The 16,115-nt window shown below is 37.7% G+C and overlaps 1 protein-coding gene across 1 annotated transcript in view; it reads right to left on the reverse strand.

Annotated features, from left to right (window-relative positions):
• Nucleotides 1-8,467, reverse strand: part of LOC311281137 (uncharacterized protein) — a 28,362-nt gene extending 19,895 nt beyond the window's left edge. Inside the window, exons 1-5 of the mRNA XM_084393857.1 lie at nt 8,167-8,467; nt 7,117-7,266; nt 6,033-6,188; nt 2,362-2,511; nt 1,278-1,433 (exon numbers count right to left, since the gene is read on the reverse strand). Coding sequence (XP_084249983.1) covers nt 1,278-1,433; nt 2,362-2,511; nt 6,033-6,188; nt 7,117-7,266; nt 8,167-8,254 — 700 coding nt within the window. The 5' untranslated portion in view covers nt 8,255-8,467. The remainder of the gene's footprint in view (nt 1-1,277; nt 1,434-2,361; nt 2,512-6,032; nt 6,189-7,116; nt 7,267-8,166) is intronic.
• Nucleotides 8,468-16,115: the final 7,648 nt, after the last annotated feature.

Genomic DNA, 16,115 nt, shown 5'->3' on the forward strand with positions numbered 1-16,115 from the left:
CTCGGGCAGAGAGAACCAGTTATCCGCGAGTGAGATCATCGGTGAGGTGTGTTCATGGTAGGGGTGTACAATATGACGATTTTTGAATTTCCACGATCTGCTTTTGAAGAAATATCGTAGTATCACGCATTCTGTCAGTTGCTATTCTGGCGCCCATCATACTGAACAATGCGACGTATATTCACATAAAATGTTAATGCAGCGGAAAGGGACACTGCAGTTCATAAAAGTTCATAATTTGCATGTGCTTTGATGCCTTGTCGGTTAAACATTTAATTCGTGTGCTGATGCGCTGTTCTAACATGTGTTTCTCAGCGCGTACATCATGTGAAGCTCACATGCATTAAAAGCCTGTCTACCAGCGCTGGACTAAGTTATCTTTCGAGTCTTATTGTGCTAATACTGTCAAATACACACAAGGTTTACATAAACAAAGTCGGTGATGTCTAAAGTGAAAGCAAACTTGAGAAAATTGAGAGAAAATCTGCTTGTCAAATGCGTGTATATTAGACGCGTTGCGCGCAGCTCTTAAAGAGACAGTAGTAATAGTAAACACGTTGCAGACTGTCGTTCAGCATTAACGAGTCACATAACGGATTTAGATCGCTAAATAGTAGGTTTTAGAAGGCAGGCAGCAACTGATGATTGAAAATGATTCTCTAATTTTCACTTCATTGACATGGTTTTGTGGAATATTGAATTTGTTTGGCATAGCTCTTTTACTTTAACTTTAGTAATTATAATTTATTTACAGTACACAGACTGTTAAAACCAGATTCAACTGGAAGTAAGTAAAAGTGTTAAATGTTTAAAACCAGACTGTTTTTTGATCATTAAAAAATATATACTTTTGATGTGCAATTGTTTAGTCATTGAGACTGTAATCTAAGGCTTTTTTTAACATAATCCCTTCTGGAAAATGGTTTATACAGCCCACATACATAGAACAGGCAGATATTTTGCTATTGAATGTTGTGTAAGTGCAGTTTATAGGAAATGGGTCTAATATCCAGTTTATTTTCAAAATCAAAATATCGGCTTATAAATCGGCTCTTTTCGAGTTAATATCGGCATCGGCATCGGCCCCCAAAAATCCATATCGGTCGGGCTCTATTGCAAAGTTACTTATAGTCGACAGAATGTTCAAAAGGGACCATCAAAATAAAGTGTTACCGTTACTTTAGTTGGTTCAACTTTCTATTTTCAATGACAAATCAGCCATTGAAAATAGAAATAGAAACTAAGCCATTACTTCTTTATTAAAAGCCTATTCTGACCTCTGCGAGATGAAGTGGGCGGACGTCCACAATCTGGGCTCTGCTTCACCCTCGTCCCCTGAGCCAGGTGCGGATGCTGATCATGGTCATCAGACCTGGGTCTCGAAACCTCCACCGTCTTCTTAGAGAAAGCAGCTCTCCTGGATCTGGAGCGGTCTGAAGATGGAAAATTTCACACATTGAATAACAATAGCTTTAAAAGCATGTTAGTGGGCAGTAGCATCAATTATTTGTCAAGCAGATAACAGATTCTTAAACATGAGAATGAGGATAAATATTGAAATGAATGATCATGTGAAAATCACTAAATCACACTCACAATAAAAATGTAAGATAATTGAAAACAAAGACAAGCTCATTCTACAAAGGAAATAATATTACAGATCTAGACAAATTGAGTTGCTTATAGTTAAAAGAATCTCATGAACGATCATTTAGGCTAGATGTATTTTTCACATTTTTGGTCACAAAATTATAATTTTTATGACATGAGTCAGTTTTGATGACTTTTCAATATTGATCAAATGTTAGAATATAAATAATGAAAAATGAGAAGGGCTACGCCAAAATGTGTAACATTTATGTAGTCTACAAATGAATACAAAAGCCCCGACATAGAGTTTTGACGCAGCTTTAATCTCCCTTTTGGTTATCTCAATACTTAATTGACGACAGAACACGACGTTACATGCTCGTAGTTTCTTTTGCGTGATACAGGGTGCGCCACATTTGCGCGTGATATTGAAGAGTGCGCGCCGCAAGCACACGGCTGACACGACAAGAAGTTCGTTTTTATTATTTTATTATTATTAAGAGATTTTTTTTTCTATATGCCATAAGACACATTTACAGTACAGTTCAGTAAAAATGTAACACAAAGAAAAACAGAAAGAATTCTCAACCATCACACTTCACTACATAAATATATGGGTTTTTAAAATGGTGTTTAACAAAACAAACAAACAAAACATTTAAATGCATATTTGAGGAGCCAGCAGGAGTAGAGAAGGAAAAATGAAGACTAACACCAGAAACATCAGGCTGAAATGGCCATGAATCAGGGTGGTAATAACTGGAGACTCACCATCTAGCGGCTCAACGCTGGATGTGTATGGATGAACCTGTGATTCCTGCTCAGCCACAAGAGGAAACACTGTGGTTTTGAGGGTTTTGAAGGAACGTTGCACAGCCTTACATCCTCTCGAGAGGAAGTTACTCTCTTTTGTCTTTTTTTCTGCAAACAACAAATATTGATTAGAAACGTCTGTTTTATTAGCACAGATTACAGCTCAATGATTCACTAGCTCATGTTCTAAGAACACTAGAGAAATGGGCTCGTTGCAAATGGCCGCCATGTTGGATTTCTGATCTAGCGAGTTTGTGCAGACGCCAGTGCAGAGAGCCAGAGAAACCAGAGAATGATCTTTAATAGTTGTTTATAGATTATGATACATCACTTAAAATAATACTAAGATCTATATTACTATTCCATGAGTAAATGACATTTAAATGCACGCATGTTTAAATCAGGTGAATGAATACACTTTCATTAGATACACTTTGTCCATGAAGAGTAAATTGACTCATGGTGCATGAACATACACATATGTGATTCCCCGACCAATTATGCCTACTGTAAATATACAAATATGCAAATATAACTACATTTAAAAATAAACTATAGCACAGAAATACATCAAATAAAAATAAAATATCCATTTAAAGAATCTTAAAAGAATTTCTGATCTTCTGCAAATCAAAGTTACTTTACGTGATGTCAGAGTATGAGAATTATAGTCTAGTAGAAAAGTAGAAAATAACAGATGTTTCTGGTGTGTGTCAGACAGCGCTAGTGCCATCAAGTTCATGCCTTATTGAGAGCGTTTCGCTAACCATTAAATTAAGAAAACTTTATTTCTAAATGTTCCCTAAACATTCAAAACGTCCAGTTTTTTCAACGTTTCAAAAATGTTTTTTCTTGGTTAAAGGAACATTCTATTTTATAATTTTGCATTATGGGAACGTTACTTTTCAACATGCTCTGTATATTCTGAAGATTTTAGATGACCGTCCAATTAAAACATAAAAAAATAAATAAAATAGGTTTAACTTTATTTTGATGGTCCCTTTAAAGGGATACTCCACTTTTTTCGGAAATATGCTCATTTTACATCTCCCCCAGAGTTAAACAGATGAGTTTTACCGTTTTAGAATCCATTCAGCCGAACTCCGGGTCTGACGGTACCACTTTTAGCATAGCTTAGCACAGATCATTGATTCTGATGAGTCCAGTAGCATTTCTTTCAAAATGACCAAAGAGTTTCAATATTTTTCCTATTTAAAACTTGACTCTTCTGTAGTTAAACCGTGTACTAAGATCGACGGAAAATGAAAAGTTGCGATTTTCTAAGCCTATATGACTAGGAACTACTCTCATTCCGGCGTAATAATCAAGGAACTATGTGGCTGTACCATGGGTGCAGCAGGCGTAGTGATATGACGCAGCGCCTGAAAATAGGTCTAATAGGTTAGACAAACTTAGTCCCGGTCACGTTGGAAGAAGTTACCGAGCTGGGGACTATTTTCAGGCGCTGCGTCATATCATTACGCCTGCTGCACCCATGGTACAGCCACATAGTTCCTTGATTATTACGCCGGAATGAGAGTAGTTCCTAGTCATATAGGCTTAGAAAATCGCAACTTTTCATTTTCCATCGATCTTAGTACACGGTTTAACTACAGAAGAGTCAAGTTTTAAATAGGAAAAATATTGAAACTCTTTGGTCATTTTGAAAGAAATGCTACTGGACTCATCAGAATCAATGATCTGTGCTAAGCTATGCTAAAAGTGGTACCGTCAGACCCGGAGTTCGGCTGAATGGATTCTAAAACGGTAAAACTCATCTGTTTAACTCTGGGGGAGATGTAAAATGAGCATATTTCCGAAAAAAGTGGAGTATCCCTTTAACACATTCTGTTGACTATAAGTGAAATTGCACCTACCAGTCTACTAACTCCCCTTAGAGTATTAGTAGTGTATTAGTAGACTGGTAGGGTTAGGGTTCGAATAAGCTGACATGTAGTTGTAAAGTTACTTGTAGTCAGTAGAGTGTCTGTTGGAGGAGCATCACAATTAAGAGTGTGCCGATATTAAGCAGAGAGTCTACTAATGCTCTAATGAGAGTTAGTCGACATGAAGTTGCAAAGTAGAGCCCGACCGATTTATCGGCCGGCTGATATTATCGGCCGATATTAGGCATTTTCCAAACTATCGGTATCGGCATTTGTAATGGCCGATAAATGAATATTTCAAAAATAAAATAAAAACGGACGAAACACCCTTCAACCATGTCATGAGTGTTGGCGTTGTATAGTTTGTCCACCAGAGGGCACTCTACACGTCCCTGTTGGCAACACTCGTGTATAAACGCGCCACACATCCTGCAACCTGCTGATCCAGAGAGAGTCGGGCTCGGGCAGAGAGAACCAGTTATCCGCGAGTGAGATCATCGGTGAGGTGTGTTCATGGTAGGGGTGTACAATATGACGATTTTTGAATTTCCACGATCTGCTTTTGAAGAAATATCGTAGTATCACGCATTCTGTCAGTTGCTATTCTGGCGCCCATCATACTGAACAATGCGACGTATATTCACATAAAATGTTAATGCAGCGGAAAGGGACACTGCAGTTCATAAAAGTTCATAATTTGCATGTGCTTTGATGCCTTGTCGGTTAAACATTTAATTCGTGTGCTGATGCGCTGTTCTAACATGTGTTTCTCAGCGCGTACATCATGTGAAGCTCACATGCATTAAAAGCCTGTCTACCAGCGCTGGACTAAGTTATCTTTCGAGTCTTATTGTGCTAATACTGTCAAATACACACAAGGTTTACATAAACAAAGTCGGTGATGTCTAAAGTGAAAGCAAACTTGAGAAAATTGAGAGAAAATCTGCTTGTCAAATGCGTGTATATTAGACGCGTTGCGCGCAGCTCTTAAAGAGACAGTAGTAATAGTAAACACGTTGCAGACTGTCGTTCAGCATTAACGAGTCACATGTGACATAACGGATTTAGATCGCTAAATAGTAGGTTTTAGAAGGCAGGCAGCAACTGATGATTGAAAATGATTCTCTAATTTTCACTTCATTGACATGGTTTTGTGGAATATTGAATTTGTTTGGCATAGCTCTTTTACTTTAACTTTAGTAATTATCATTATTTTACAGTACACAGACTGTTAAAACCAGATTCAACTGGAAGTAAGTAAAAGTGTTAAATGTTTAAAACCAGACTGTTTTTTGATCATTAAAAAATATATACTTTTGATGTGCAATTGTTTAGTCATTGAGACTGTAATCTAAGGCTTTTTTTAACATAATCCCTTCTGGAAAATGGTTTATACAGCCCACATACATAGAACAGGCAGATATTTTGCTATTGAATGTTGTGTAAGTGCAGTTTATAGGAAATCGGTCTAATATCCAGTTTATTTTCAAAATCAAAATATCGGCTTATAAATCGGCTCTTTTCGAGTTAATATCGGCATCGGCATCGGCCCCCAAAAATCCATATCGGTCGGGCTCTATTGCAAAGTTACTTATAGTCGACAGAATGTTCAAAAGGGACCATCAAAATAAAGTGTTACCGTTACTTTAGTTGGTTCAACTTTCTATTTTCAATGACAAATCAGCCATTGAAAATAGAAATAGAAACTAAGCCATTACTTCTTTATTAAAAGCCTATTCTGACCTCTGCGAGATGAAGTGGGCGGACGTCCACAATCTGGGCTCTGCTTCACCCTCGTCCCCTGAGCCAGGTGCGGATGCTGATCATGGTCATCAGACCTGGGTCTCGAAACCTCCACCGTCTTCTTAGAGAAAGCAGCTCTCCTGGATCTGGAGCGGTCTGAAGATGGAAAATTTCACACATTGAATAACAATAGCTTTAAAAGCATGTTAGTGGGCAGTAGCATCAATTATTTGTCAAGCAGATAACAGATTCTTAAACATGAGAATGAGGATAAATATTGAAATGAATGATCATGTGAAAATCACTAAATCACACTCACAATAAAAATGTAAGATAATTGAAAACAAAGACAAGCTCATTCTACAAAGGAAATAATATTACAGATCTAGACAAATTGAGTTGCTTATAGTTAAAAGAATCTCATGAACGATCATTTAGGCTAGATGTATTTTTCACATTTTTGGTCACAAAATTATAATTTTTATGACATGAGTCAGTTTTGATGACTTTTCAATATTGATCAAATGTTAGAATATAAATAATGAAAAATGAGAAGGGCTACGCCAAAATGTGTAACATTTATGTAGTCTACAAATGAATACAAAAGCCCCGACATAGAGTTTTGACGCAGCTTTAATCTCCCTTTTGGTTATCTCAATACTTAATTGACGACAGAACACGACGTTACATGCTCGTAGTTTCTTTTGCGTGATACAGGGTGCGCCACATTTGCGCGTGATATTGAAGAGTGCGCGCCGCAAGCACACGGCTGACACGACAAGAAGTTCGTTTTTATTATTTTATTATTATTAAGAGATTTTTTTTTCTATATGCCATAAGACACATTTACAGTACAGTTCAGTAAAAATGTAACACAAAGAAAAACAGAAAGAATTCTCAACCATCACACTTCACTACATAAATATATGGGTTTTTAAAATGGTGTTTAACAAAACAAACAAACAAAACATTTAAATGCATATTTGAGGAGCCAGCAGGAGTAGAGAAGGAAAAATGAAGACTAACACCAGAAACATCAGGCTGAAATGGCCATGAATCAGGGTGGTAATAACTGGAGACTCACCATCTAGCGGCTCAACGCTGGATGTGTATGGATGAACCTGTGATTCCTGCTCAGCCACAAGAGGAAACACTGTGGTTTTGAGGGTTGTGAAGGAACGTTTCACAGCCTTACATCCTCTCGAGAGGAAGTTACTCTCTTTTGTCTTTTTTTCTGCAAACAACAAATATTGATTAGAAACGTCTGTTTTATTAGCACAGATTACAGCTCAATGATTCACTAGCTCATGTTCTAAGAACACTAGAGAAATGGGCTCGTTGCAAATGGCAGATGCAAAAAATCGGCGAACTTGCCCTTAAAAAATGTTGAAGGACAGCTTAATTTTGTCTATTTAACTGAACATGACTTTAAAGTCCTGACTTGTATTATCTTAGAGCTATTTCCATATTGACATTTCTTTGTTTGTTATTAAAGGATATTTTATGATTGTAACCTTAAAGTGGCTTTGAAACTATATGTATTGTGAAAAGTACTAGATCTATGGTTTTACTATGGTAATAGTAAACATCCATGTTGTTATTTCTTTTGTTCATAGCCTACCATGGTTCAACTTAGTTTTATATTGCAGTAAACCTAAAATAAAATATGGTAACGTTAATCATAACTATAGTAACATAAGTTTTTAAATCATGGTTAAATTTGTAGTTACGGTTTTATTACAACAGTCATAGATAAACCATTATTGTTGTAGTAAAACCATGGTTCATTGTGTTAGTTTCTATGGTTTTACAGCAAATACTGTGGTAAAAAGATGGTTAACCAGAGCCGCTGGTCGTATGCTGCTGCACCATCTTCTCTATATTGTAAAAAGCATTCTTCATCTCTAGCCAAGTTTCAAGTATAAGTTTCTCCTTACAGTAAATGGGAAATAAGTCGCTGGATGAGTCGGAAATAAACATGCACACTCGCGCATCGACGGTGCACCGAGAGCCCAAGCCCATTAACGTTATTACACAAGCACAGTTCTGCAGATATATGCTGTGCTACATACAAAGTCCTACCATTTAAGTCGGATTCATTATGTGTCAGTTCTGATGTGTATTTACTCGGTACCTGTAGTTTGGTCCTGCCAACCGACTCTCCGGTCCGTCGCTTCCACGGACAGAAATCCCTCCATCTTCACTGGGAATTTTGAAGACATAATATAACTTAGCTGAACTACTGTTATGATCACCAAGTAACTCTATTTATATCGTAAATATATTAAATGACACCGTATTCTGTCAGATTCTGAATCTCAACGAGCTGTGTCACTTTTTTCTTGCTGTTTAAAGCGGTAACTTAGTTGCGTTTGTAACACCGTCTCTTAGTGAGTCTGAGTCTGTGGCGTCATATGGAACTCGACTGTGACGTCACATCTGCTGCTCTGCAGCGGTCAAACCATAAGAGGGTCAAACACGCATATTTAAAAGCAGTGGCGTAGACCTCCTGAAAGCTGATTGGCCCCCCAATGTGCCCCCACCCTTAATTGTCTGTCACTCAAAATTTCAAATTATATCTTTTGGCTTGCTTTTGCATAATTAACGGTTCGGCGATGCTAGTAGTTGTAGAGCACAGATTAGTGAGCTTCAGTTTTTCAACTAAAAAAAAAGCACATGGTAAGTTGAGCTAATTTATATTCCCTTTTTATATTAGCGAGTTGTTGCAGCGCTAGGTTTTTGTACCGTCTTCAAAAAGTGAAGAACAGTGTTCGATGTCATTACAATGCTCTGTGGCTGAATGAATGTAGCCTAATTACACAATCAGGGTTTTCCTGTATAGCAGCTAGTGATTTTTTTTTCGGCCGATACGCAACTGATATTGCAAACTATATGCCGAAGCAAATCGTAGGCTATTATGTTTATCTCACGCTTTAAAAATATATCTTCCACAATTTAAAGCTGAAAAATATCAGAGGTGCAGGTAAACTTGTGTTAGCTACGTGACTGCACACGAATTTAAAGATTTCTAATAAATTAAGAAAATTACTTGACTTTGAATTGAGAACGAATACTCTAAATTAAATCAGTGTCGTACCACATGACTCGATAATGACTTTATAAGAATTGTAATTAAACTTAAAAAACTTAATAAAAAATGATTGCGACATTAAAATGATTGCGACATTAGCTATATACAAACTGCAAGCGACGGAAGAAGCGGCACCGGCGCCTCTGATCAGAGTCTACGAGACGACGCTGTGCAATCACAAAACAATACAGGAGCGGAGGAGAATCTACGAATATTGTTTGTTTGGATTTAAACACTTCGAAATGGACCATATTAATAAAAAGAATTTTGGTGTATGCACAATTTGCAACCCAGACATGGTATGTAACGGTCTCTTATGGATAATTTCTCATTTAGATTATGAAGATATTTGATGTTGAGTTTTCTTGATGTCTGAAACATAAAATAGATTGTGTTTTTCTTCAAATATCTTGTAGTTTTGCAATGTTGTGTGGCACAATCTGGCTATTTTTTTGTGTGTGTGTCAAGCAAAGTGAACAATATATGAGTCTCAAATTAAGTGTGTAATGTTTGTTTTCTATGAAGATAGAATTCACAGAAGTTAGTGACAAAACGTCATGGCATCCAGAAACATTCTCAAATAAAAAAACAAATATAAATAGCAATGTAAATAAAGTATTACAAAAAATGTATAATAGCCTATATAAATAAATAATACTAAAATAACACTGGACTAATTAAGTTATTTTAAACTGCTTTTATAAGATTAATTTAATTTGCATGTAGTTAAACTATACCCTTTTGAAAAAGCAGCTATACCTCTAACAGAAAGGATATATGATAGTATACAATCATATATGCACAAGGCTAATTAGCCCTGGCATATTTAGATTTTGTCTATTCATCAATGCAAATTTACTGCAAATGCTGCTATGCAAATTTAATAATGTGGATACAAGTTATTATTGTTGTATTTAATTATTAAAGTTATATTCATTAATTGTGTATTTATTATATGAATAATATACTTATGCATTTGTATAAATTAGGCTGTTCTATTTATTTATTTTTGCCCAAGCATTTAAGGTTGTGAGGATTTGTGTAAAGTTTGTATAACCTAATGCTGAGTTTTATTATTTTTGTGAGTTGGATTCTTGTATTTATTACAGTTTTTCACTTCTGAAAAGTGAAAAGTTAATACAAACTGAATTTGACTGTTCTTATTTACAGCATTGAATAAATGCCATAAATTTAAAAAAAAAAAAAAAGCTATCACTGTTTATTGAGGATTTTAAAGCTTACTGAACTTTAAATGATTTGGATATCTACAGTTTTACATATAAACACAACATAAGATTGGCCCCTTGTATTAATTGTGGCCCCTCTTGTGCCCCCCAGTTGAACAAATCCTAGAATCGCCCCTTTTTAAAAGTGATAGTTCACCCAAAAAAAAAAACAATGTTATTAATTACTCAACCTCAAGTAGTTCCAAACCTGTAAGACTGTCAATCATCTTCGGAACAGAAATTAAGATATTTTAAACGAAATCTGAGATGTCTGTCCGTCCATTGAAACTCTATTCACCCAAATTCTCAGAAGAGAATTAATCGCTTTATATAATGAACAGATTGAATTTTGGGCTTTTATTTTTTTTTATTCTCTGCTGCAAATAAACCCTCTAAATTCGAACGGTTAAAGTTAATTGTATTGTTTTTATGGCCAAGAACGCACTGCATTCGTTTATTAATCTGCATTTATTCAGTGTTACACACACTTTTTACACACACACAGCCAATACATTTGGAATTTTTACCAATTATTTAACCATGTAACTGTAAGGTGTTTCCAAGTCACGAGTACAGAAAACTGAAGACATCAATTCATAAATTAAACAATATAATCAATGAATAAATACTGTAACCAATATACAATACATTGTTTCATTCTTTTTATTGAAAAAGAAAGTGCTCTCATAATTAGGGAGTTTATTAATGATTTTATCACTTATTGGTACTATACTCTCCATAATTTGGCATAAAGGCATGGAGATGAAGGAGATATGAAAAGATTCAGCAGTTCAACTGTTTCCTAAGTGTCCTGTATGTGTGCTTTCACACTGGCAGTTTAGTCTGGAACGGGACACGCCGGGGCGGCTGGCCAATAACACACCGAGAGAACTACAGCCGACTGCCATCTAGCATGTGAGTTCTGCGCCTGCGTCGCTGAGTGTAAATGAGACAACTGTTTTTCTGCAGATATTTATGCGCATGCGTCGTGGCGCTCTCGTGAACTCATGTCAGAGGCCCACACCGAAGAAACTGAATAGTTGAATAAAGTCGTTATTATTAGGTTTTTTTTTTTTTTGAAAACGGTTTTCCTTAAATAACAAAACATTATTGTGTCATTGACCAGGTTTTTGTTTCGTTTACCTCAAAATAGCAACGCGCCAACAATGCGCCTGAACACACCTAGTTTTCAGACCAGCAGCCCATGGGCGCACAGATGGGCGCAAATTAATTTGTTGTTTAAACAACGTGGTGCAGGACGTGAAAATGATAACTGCGTCAAGCTGAAACTAGCAAAAAACACACTTCTCATGCCTGGCGCTGCATTGCACCGGGTGTATGATAGGGGTGTATGATACTTGTTACATTGTAAGAATGTACCTGTGCCTAGACACGACCACAACAAGGCATGATGTAGTCAGCCGCTTCCGAGCCGTATTCAGATCAGATGGTGGATCTGTGCCTAGACACGACCACAACAAGGCATGATGTAGTCAGCCGCTTCCGAGCCGAATCCAGATCAGATGGTGGATCTGTGCCTAGACACGACCACAACAAGGCATGATGTAGTCAGCCGGATCCGGGCCGTATCCAGATCAGATGGTGGATCTGTGCCTAGACACGACCACGACAAGGCATGATGTAGTCAGCCGCTTCCGAGCCGAATCCAGATCAGATGGTGGATCTGCGCCTAGACACGACCACAACAAGGCATGATGTAGTCAGCCGCTTCCGAGCCGAATCCAGATCAGATGGTGGATCTGTGCCTAGACACGACCACAACAAGGCATGATGTAGTCAGCCGCTTCCGAGCCGAATCCAGATCAGATGGTGGATCTGTGCCTAGACACGACCACAACAAGGCATGATGTAGTCAGCCGCTTCCGAGCCGAATCCAGATCAGATGGTGGATCTGTGCCTAGACACGACCACAACAAGGCATGATGTAGTCAGCCGCTTCTGAGCCGTATCCAGATCAGATGGTGGATCTGTGCCTAGACACGACCACAACAAGGCATGATGTAGTCAGCCGCTTCCGAGCCGAATCCAGATCAGATGGTGGATCTGTGCCTAGACACGACCACAACGCATGATGTAGTCAGCCGCTTCCGAGCCGAATCCAGATCAGATGGTGGATCTGTGCCTAGACACGACCACAACAAGGCATGATGTAGTCAGCCGCTTCCGAGCCGAATCCAGATCAGATGGTGGATCTGTGCCTAGACACGACCACAACGCATGATGTAGTCAGCCGCTTCCGAGCCGAATCCAGATCAGATGGTGGATCTGTGCCTAGACACGACCACAACGCATGATGTAGTCAGCCGCTTCCGAGCCGAATCCAGATCAGATGGTGGATCTGTGCCTAGACACGACCACAACAAGGCATGATGTAGTCAGCCGCTTCCGAGCCGTATTCAGATCAGATGGTGGATCTGTGCCTAGACACGACCACAACAAGGCATGATGTAGTCAGCCGCTTCCGAGCCGAATCCAGATCAGATGGTGGATCTGTGCCTAGACACGACCACAACAAGGCATGATGTAGTCAGCCGCTTCCGAGCCGTATTCAGATCAGATGGTGGATCTGCGCCTAGACACGACCACAACAAGGCATGATGTAGTCAGCCGCTTCCGAGCCGAATCCAGATCAGATGGTGGATCTGTGCCTAGACACGACCACAATGCATGATGTAGTCAGTAGTATTAACATATACTATGTGTCACTTTTGATTGATTTATGACCCTAGTGATTGACAGGGAATCCACGTGTCACTCAAACTGACTGGTCAGTGGGTGTCAAATGTTTTTACAGGGGGAACGTCTGTATGGGGGAAACTGTTGCTGATTGTATTTTCCTTTGATTGTTGGGGGTGAAATTCACCCAAGCAGGTATTACGTAATGTTGACACCCTGAGTGTCAAAATCGTTGTTGTTTGATCAATAGGGTAGCCTATATGTTAACTGAGTCAAAGTATTTGAGTCAAGACATTCAGGAATACCATTACCCCTACACCACACTGGCTATAACATGTCTGGGGATGTTCTTTTAAGTCAAGTCAAGTCAAGTCATCTTCATTTATATAGCGCTTTTAACAATGTAGATTGTTTCAAAGCAGCTTTACAGAGATAAGCGTATAATTTAACGTAACAGAGATTGTTTTGGCTTTATAGCGGTTCTTTAATAAAGTTATTTTCCAGCTAAAGTTAGTTTTGATTGATTCGCTTCCGTCGCCATGATCATTTGTTATTAAATTAGGGGCCGCTAAGACGACACCGCTCTCTCTACACAGACTTTAAACGCGAACCTGTGAGAAACGCTGATGGCGTTCACATACGCATTAAGAATTGGTTCTATAGTTATGTGCGTTTGAATATATGTGCGCAGGTTTGTAATTCCCTACAAACCAAGCCTAAACAAAGTACTGGTCTTTCCTTATAAATTTTGATACAGAATTTTATTTTATTTTATTTTGTCACTTCGGGGTAGGTACGCGAAATGAATTTTCCCGACAACGCTTTATCTGTAGAGTGGTAAATGTTCTTTTAAGAACAACTAGTGGTCGACCGATATATCGCCAAGGCCGATATATCGGCCGATATTTGCCATTTTTGAAATATCGGCATTGGCCGATAAGTTTTTCTGATTGGCCGATGTGTTGGAAGCGGGACTTTTATTTTGATGGGCGGCGCTGAGAACACCAGAAGAGAACGGCAAAGGCAAACAGCGCTCACTCACATTCTCCGTCTTCATTAATTTACGATCTCTGTCAGTCATATCTAATACTTTGTTAGACAGAACTGGTAAACAAAGAAAGTAAATGGTATGCGAAGTAAGTAAAGTAAAGCGTTTGCTTTTATATTATTTGTAACAGAAAAGGCAAACAATTAGGCTAAAATACTTTCTCATTTGCCGTCAACATTCAGCAAATGCGCATCTACGTCATTTAAACAAATCTCTGAATATCTAATAAACATTTAATTTCACAAACCTTGCAGATTTAATTGAATCCAGCTGTGATATCTTGTGAAGTGTGCATTACTGTCTGCAAGTGACGGTCGGTCCGTGCGAAGTGAGTGAATGCGAACAGAAGATCAGCTTCACAGGAGACGCAATCGAAAAACTTTAAATCCTTCATTTTAAAATATGCTGATATATAACCAGTTGCCAACTGTGTCATATTCATATCTGTGATATATCCAGTTGCCAACTGTGTCATATTCATATCTGTGATATATCCAGTTGCCAACTGTGTCATATTAATATCGTTTTCACTGTGCTGTATGTAAAATTAGCGTTACCTTGTCTTTATTTGAAAAAATATGATTACCAGCACGAAATTACCAGATTACTGAGTGCCCTGTTACAGTGTTTACTTTCTTTTTATTCACATATTCATATATTTCTAAACAATTACTTTGTGCTTTTTTAATCTGAATTGCAGATACAAGAAGTTGCCATCTAAAGTATAAAAGCATGTTTATTTTAAAGATTTGTTTTCTAATTTATTTATAATTTATTAAATATTGATTAAAATAAATATATATATAAAATATCGGCCATCGGCCACCCTGCTCTCTAAGATATCGGCATCGGCATCGGCCATCAAAAAAACAATATCGGTCGACCACTAAGAACAACTGTGTGTGTGTGTGTGTGTGTGTGTGTGTGTGTGTGTGTGTGCACCTCAGTAGGATCAGTAGCCTAGTACCTGAACTTTAGGTTTTATGTTAATGCCTAAGACAAAGAATCAGACACGTTCATCAAGCCAAAGAGTCCTAATTACCCACACACCCCGTGCTATATTCTTCTCAACATGAAAAGGTGTCGTTTTTTCTTGAACATCTGTATCTGTTTCCCGACGGCAATAGGATCAGTGTTAAAAAGACAAAGAATCAAAACATTTATCTAACTTACAGTGAAGGTGTTTGCGAGTGGAACTGGCGGGGGAAGAGTGCATCCTAAATGGGTTTGTTAATGGTTTTAGGACAGTTGCTTAGGCTAGCCTAGATGTTTAAAGAATGACACTTCATCAAAAGCTTTCTGGTGATTCTCTGGGCTCGCACACAAAAACATCTTTTTAGTGTATATAAATTTGGTTGTTACTTTTGTTATTTTAGTATTTTTTAAAGAAAATGTTTTCGTTTTTAACCCAACCCATAGTGTGTGTGTGTGTGTGTGTGTGTGTGTGTGTGTGTGTGTGTGTGTGTGTGTGTTGCAAAACAACAAATTTACATATTTTACTACAAAATTCTGAGTAAAATAAGACACACAGGGATTTTAAATGTTCAAACATTTTATACATTTGTTTGCCATACAAAAAGCAAGAAAAGTTATTGTCTATTTCCTTTAAATAAAACTTACTTTATTTTATTCTTTAAAACAGACTGATGACCAGCATCTTTTATTAGTACTGTAGCCGAGCAGTTTCCTCACATGAGTAAAACACAATTTTCACTTAGAAAACTTTTTAAATGTATGCATGTACCTTTTTTTTTCTTTTGACAAACCTACGTTTCAAATTATACCTGTGTGTGTGTAACAACCACAAGGGATACATGTTGACGCCTAAGTTTCGGGTACAGTGCAAACATGCAATACTCAAGAAATCTCATCTTAGTGTAATCTTCGTGTGGTCAGAACACAAAACTTTGTGTTGAGTGATCCAGACAAAGCTTCATGCTAGAAAATATCATGGAAGTCACTTTATTCAAACATAATATTTATACAGGAGTTACTTGGAGTGTTTTCAAAACACCTGTAAA

Source organism: Rutilus rutilus (genome assembly GCF_951802725.1).
Source record: "Rutilus rutilus genome assembly, chromosome: 21".
NCBI lineage: Eukaryota > Metazoa > Chordata > Actinopteri > Cypriniformes > Leuciscidae > Rutilus > Rutilus rutilus.